The sequence below is a fragment of the Lolium perenne genome, chromosome 4, assembly GCF_019359855.2.
Source record: "Lolium perenne isolate Kyuss_39 chromosome 4, Kyuss_2.0, whole genome shotgun sequence".
Classification (NCBI taxonomy): domain Eukaryota; kingdom Viridiplantae; phylum Streptophyta; class Magnoliopsida; order Poales; family Poaceae; genus Lolium; species Lolium perenne.
The window spans coordinates 269,063,158-269,069,890 of NC_067247.2; the positions used below are offsets into that span (position 1 = coordinate 269,063,158).

Below are 6,733 nucleotides of genomic sequence, written 5' to 3' on the forward strand. Positions count from 1 at the left end.
CATAATGATATTAGCCAGCTTACCGAGTACTAGCAACTCGACTCATTAAACTCATTTTATTAACAAGCTAAAAATGTCAACTCGGCTCGACTAATTAGTGTCCGAGTTCGAGATGAGTCAAGCCTAGTTTTCGAGTACTCATTAACCTCATGAGCTTCGAGTTTTATTTCCACCCCTAAGTCTGACCCCCCGGTTAAGTCCACGATCTTGCGGTTAGTGCACCGTGACCCATATAGTTTGGGGCTCCTGGCCCAACCGGTCTTCATGGAGGATTGACACTTTCGTGGTTCTTTTATCCAATTTAGGCGGTGACACCGAGCCTGACTAGGCACGTTAATGTGGTTACACCGGTCAAATTATCTTCACTAGGAAATGGGTGACCCATATACTTGTTAGTCATCATGCTTTCCTTGCTCCATGTGACATCTTACTCCTAGTAGGAAAGTCCCTACCTTCGTTGAATGCTTCCTTCCACGTTTCCAACAATGCATGTGTCGGCTATGGTGAGTGTGCTGGATCAACCAATTCCAAGTGGAGGCACACCGGGGTTGGGTGTTCCAGCCGACTAGCCGAGGAACCAACGGCATGTGTGTTTGCCCTCGTATACGAGGAGTTTGTGTGGGTACCTGTTATATCCACATCTTCTCTTTTCACCATACCTCAAAAGGATGGTCCTCCATTCCAGATCATAGATCCAATGCCACACTATGTCGTTATGAGAAAACACCAAAATTTAGTTCATGAGATCAAGCACCCAAAATGGCATTGAGACGAAAAAAACCAAATAGGATGAAGACGAAAATGCATAGCTTACATCCGGTCTGAGGTTCCATCTTTTTGTCGCCACTAGTCTTTTCCGCTCCCGCCCACCGCTGAAGATTCGTCTAGGGAGGTTTCAAGAGAGAAAATACTGGGAGTGCGGTTGCGGTAGACGTGAGTCATGGGATATGATGTCAAAGATCTTTAGTGGTGGGTCACACTAGTCAGCGAGACGTGTTTGACTAGTCAGCAGGACACTCCTGACTAGTCTTTGCGGTGGGACCTGCTGTAACGTCACATCAAAGGTATTTTATGTCATTGTTCATCTGCATCTCCATAAACAAGTTCTGGTCCATCTTGTCACCTACGGCGGCATAATTTGGTAGCGTATGGTATCTACCACGGTGCAAATATAGGTGTATAGTTGATCTTCCAATAATATTTGGCCAAAGTGGATTCTAGGTGATCTTATTTTTATAACTTGTTCCTTATGAATTTATCGATTGATGGTATTCACTTCATCTAACTAGTCTTGGTGCTCACTGTTCATTTTTGGATTTTCTTATGGTAAATCATTAATTGATATACTTCAAGTTCCATTTTTTGCAGAGTATTTTGAATATATGTGGAAGTTCTTGGTTACACACATAATGGAACTTTGCTTTCAATCTCTTTTATGGACTTTGGTCAGAATATAAGCGGAAATTCTTTTTGGTCACTTTTTGAATAAAATTTTGCACCTATTATCTTAGATTGTGAAACAACTAGTGGTTTTTAAAAAGAAGTGGATAGATGTCCAAGTACACTCTTTGTTCAATTGTAGACATGTGTAATATTAACTATGTGATATTATATATCTAATACAAAGTTAATTATTATAAGCTTAATCCATGTTTCAGTCCATACTAAAGTTCCTCACTTTTGGCAGTGTGTCAAATTAGATGTGTTGTGAGTGTCCTTCCACTATTTGAGCTATTTGTCATTTTACAGTCTAATTGGTTCATCATGCCTTTGGTAGACATTCAAAAAAACCACATTGATCTATGTATGCAAAGAAAAAGTGTATTGAATCTATCAATCATTAATTTGATGGTTTGGTTGTTCAGTGGAATATAAAGTATTAGGATGTTTGTGCATGTTGAAAGGCAACCATTTGAACAAGTAAACCGCCAAGCTTGCCCATTGACTTAAATATGCAGTTACATTTTTCATGTTACTTTTTATGTATGTGCCTTGCTTTGGTTTTTCTAGATGTTTAGCAGTATTAGTATGAATCTGGAGCACCAGTAAACAAGGCTATTTTACCGCAGGAGAATTTGTGATGCGGCTAATGTTGGTACGGATTGAAATATGGGAGCTTGCTACCTGATCGGAAACAACAGTTAGACTATGAGAATAAATTTATCGTATTTCATGGATCTTGGGCATTCACTTGAGTATGTAACCATTTTTTTAATCTGCTCTATGGACATGGTTTTTTAAGGTATCTGCTTCTTTTTGCAAATATATAGTAGTGCAAGTTAGCCCGAAGATATCCTTCTTATTAGAAAGGTGTGTGCAAAATCAATGTAGGTTGAGATTCGCTTCTATTTGATGCAGGTGTACCCATCCTTCCAATATTTCCGGATACGTACTTAAGTGTAATCTAACTCAGGTTTAGCTTTGCTATCCGCTGACAAATTAATGTCACACAGGAAAGAGATTTGCAATATTAATAGGAAAGAAAAAAGATTCTTTCTAAGAGTCGTGCATTTAAATTATGTATTTTATCAGTGGCCTTACAGTCACTACTAGGGTTGCCTCCCCTCACCTAAAACTGCAACATACTTCTAATAAGAAATGGAGCATCCAAGAATGCATGTCCATCACTGCAGATACTAACATCTGCAAACACAATTAACATCTACCCTTTACGAGACACATCGACCTATGTAAAGATGTCTCAAAAAAATAAAGCAAAAAATCTGATGCGCCTTAAAACAAAGCTAGAACAAACACAATTCCAAAAAGAAAGAAAAAAATAAAAAACCTACGAGTATTTAACACTATCAAGAATTACCATCTTCCAGCTACCATATGGCGCGTCGTGCCACCGCGCCCTTCATTGCTAGTATAATATAGACTTTGATTAAATTCCATTTTAGTGATACTATAGTTGATTTTACTCTATTAATCATGTAGTTTAATACAATTTTAATTTCCAAATTTTAGGGGTGTTGAGAAAACTTTTCTTTTTTTCAATTATTCATCATTTAATTCACTTAAAAAAATAAGGTACTCAAAATACTTCAATAGGCACACGAAATAAATAGGCGAATTCGGCACCCTTTTGTTCCATTTCTAGTGATGAATTCAATGATTCGAAAAAGTTAAGAGATGAATGAAATTACACGAGGAATATTTATCTCAAAGAAGAGGAACGTGGGGATATGGCAAAATTCGCATAAGCTAGACTTGATTGTATTGAGCCTTGCATGGAAACCTGCTAAGTGGTAACTTCCAAATTCAGAGAAACCCTCGAATTAAAAAAAGAGCAATCCTAAGCTAAATATGTGTTTGAAAAACAAGGAGGTTATTGAACTAGAATACAAAAGAAAAGGATAGGTGCATAGACTCAATGGAAGTTGTTCTAGCAAATCAAGTTAATTACGTTACGTTGTTGGTGGAATTCCATCTAAATTTGAGAAAAAAGAGTCGTAGGAGTAACACATTAACTTGTGGGTGGAATTGCCACTTGAACTACGCGACCAATATTCTCAATCCTACTTTTCTATTATACTGTCAATACATTCGTGGAGAATTTTATAAGTTTTTTCGGGATCGGTCCTAGAATAGTAGTAAACATTCAAAATGGAATGTATGCATTACATCAATTCATGCCTTCATGGAGAGTAATTCCAGACAAAACCGAGCAAGGAAGTACTAATAAACACTAAAAGTGGAAGGATATGACTTGGGATCTCAGATTTCCTAGGTTGTTCTCTTTTACCAAGGATAAACGTCAATCTGTCAAAGACTTTCTCATGAATGAGAACACTGTCTCTGATTTCCATTTGCCCCAGTCTGTGGAAGCACATGATGAGCTTATTCAGTTACAACATCTAATCCATGATACCTCATTCCATGGTGAGTTGCATGATGAATGGATTTGTACCCTTGGTTCTGTTCTGTTGGTTTTAGACCGAGCATGGTGTATAGCAAGCATTTTCAGGGTGTAGATAACCATCCTCCCTCTGTATGGATCTGGAAAAGCAAGTGCACATCTAAGCATAAGTTTTTTGCTTGGCTCATTTTACATGGTAGGATTAATACAAAGGACATGCTCATTCGAAGGCACTAGAATGTCACCTCAGATCATGCATGCGTTCTTTGTCCTGGCAGTCATTTCGAGGATTGGAGACATCTTTTATTTAACTGTATGTTCAGCACTAGAGTTTGGAATTTTCTACAAATTCCTTGGAAACCTGGAGAGACAACTGAGGTACTTATTGCTGCCAAGAAGGGTTTCAAGGGACCTTGCTTTATTGAAGTGGTCATTCTGGCATGCTGGTGCATATGGAAACAAATGAATGATTGGATTTTCAAAGGAATTAGACCATCTTTTAGAAGCTGGAAGGCTAGTTTTTGTTATGAGGTCACCTTACTTAAGCATAGGGTGAAAGCTTCCACTGTTGATTCATTATCAGCTTGGATCGCCTCTCTGCCTTAGTTTACTTTTTTACTTTCTTTTCTGTAAATATGCTTCTGTAAAGTTTTCTCTTTGAGGGTTTAATAAAGGAAGTTGTGGGGGTCTCCCCTGCAGTCAAAGGTTTCAAAAAAAAAAAAACACTAAAGTTACTCCACATCCAAAAGTACTTCAATCGCCACTTATTTATTAAAAATGGCTACTAACCCCGCAAAGGAAAATGGCTACTGGCACGAATACAAGCAGGACATGCACAAATGGACCTCTTGTTCTTTTTATTGCTACAAAAATGATAGTTGGGATGGAAGACAAGAGCTTCACATGCCCAAGTACACGTGTACGAATCCAGCTCTTTGTTACAGTTCAATACACTCTCGAGCAACTACAACTCAATTATCAAACCTTATCAGACTAGAGCCCTCATCAGACTATCATGGATCATTGGGCACCAGAGCAGCTTCAGACCATCAGCACCTTCACGTCAGAACTAGCGCGACCTGTGATCTGCTCCCACTGCACCTTCTCTTGAAACTGCGGTCATGCTGCCTCTGATCGTCGCATCCCGTCCTCTTCCTGCCGTCGTGGCGTTCGCCCTGGTAGCCATACGAAGCTGTCATGTTGCCCATGGCGTCAGATTGCTGCTGGCCCATCGGGTAACCGCCGCCACCGTAAGCGTAAGGCATGCCGCCGTAGCCGTAGTACATGGAAGGATCGGCTGGCCACGGCACCCCACCAAAGAAAGCAGGATCGTAGCATGCCGGGGCAAAAGGAGGAGCGTCGTAGTAGCCGTATTGATGACCAGCATGGTTGGCGGCGCGCGCTCCCGCTGTGTCCGTCGTCTCGCGCTTCTTCTTTCTTGGCTCATGCGCCGCCGCTGGAGCCGATGTTGAATCGCTCCCATCGCTGTGCTCCGAGGCGGCGCCCATCTTGGAAGAAACTTGGCTATGTTGCGAGGTGGCCGCGACCGGGTTGCTGTCACCGGAAGCGCTGCCGGCCCTGGCGGCGAGGATGTTGGAGATGGTTGTGCGCAGCGCTGAATTAGGAACCAGCTCGTCTGCGCACGCCTGCGACCCGCACACGCACTTGGAGTTGGCGACGATGTGGGCTCGGATGCATCTGTCGCAGAAGCTGCTGAAGCAGCACTTACTCGTCATCACCGCGTCTTCCATCACCGTCTTGCAAATCTTGCAGTAGAGATCCGCGGGGACGCCGTCGTTGTCGTCGACTGGTGCCACTGGAGCAGGCGAAAGCACCGACGTTGCCTTTCCGAAGTCGAACCTCGCGTCGCCGTTGGTGGGGCAGTGCTGGATGAAGTGGCCCGGGACGCGGCACCTGCGGCAGACGTAGCCGGCATGCGGCGCCGGCCCATGGTATGCTGCGCCCCGGTGATTGTAACGAGACGGCCCCTCGCACTTGAGTTCCGCAGCGTCGATCACCGCGCTGATAGCCTTGGCCTCGTCGTCCTCCTCGGCTCCCGCCGACGCGCTCGACTCCGACGAAGAGCCGCCGCCGTCTTGCGTCGCCTTGGGGCGTTGAGTGGGTGTCGACACGATAGCATCGGCCGGAGGCCCGGCGACTCGGCGCACCACCACCGTCGTGTTGCGCAGGACCAACGCGCTGTCGTCCGTGTACTCCTCGCCGGTCTGCGCGTCGGAGATCGCGATGCCCTCCCTGGGACCCCGGCCGCGCGTCCGGCCGTGACCGTGGCGGCTTGTCCCCATGATTAGGCGCTTCACCTCGCCGACGGAAATGGAGGGCGCCGTGACAGGTAGAGAGAACGTGTCCACGCCGCTCCTGTACCGGTAGTACACCGCCATCCTTCCCTCGGGATTGATCAGCGACCGACGCACGGAGACGAGCGCACTCGCTCGCCGGAGGAGATCGATGACTGTATGTGTAGCAGCGACGCGGGGGAAATATGCATCTCAGCCATCAGGGTGCATGGCCTTATATCCTTGGGCAGTATGAATCCGAGAAGGTTTCGAGCCTGTCCTGAACCGCCTTTGGGTTAACTTGTTATGAATCCTAGTAGTACACGGTTTCGCTTTCAGTTTCCTTCCCTAGTTCGATCGCACCGGAAAAGTGCACGACGTCCGTATCTAGTGTTTATTGTCAGTCAGACCTTCCAAACATGGTTCATCATCCTGTTGGTTTTCATATTGGTAGGGCGAAGCGCTTGGGGTTGCTCGCCTCCCGATTTTGATACTCGGCTATTTTCGTGCTGACTTGTGGTAACGTGGTCTTTTCTTACGAAAAAACTTGGAAAATGATTGGATTCCCCCGGGGGCT

General features: G+C 44.3%; 1 protein-coding gene across 1 annotated transcript; it reads right to left on the reverse strand.

Annotated features, from left to right (window-relative positions):
* Positions 1–4,820: 4,820 nt before the first annotated feature.
* Positions 4,821–6,261, reverse strand: LOC127294919 (E3 ubiquitin ligase PQT3-like). Its single transcript, XM_051324827.2, has one exon. The coding sequence runs from the start codon at positions 6,259–6,261 to the stop codon at positions 4,921–4,923; it is 1,341 nt and encodes a 446-aa protein (XP_051180787.1). The 3' UTR covers positions 4,821–4,920.
* Between the last annotated feature and the right edge of the window lie 472 nt (positions 6,262–6,733).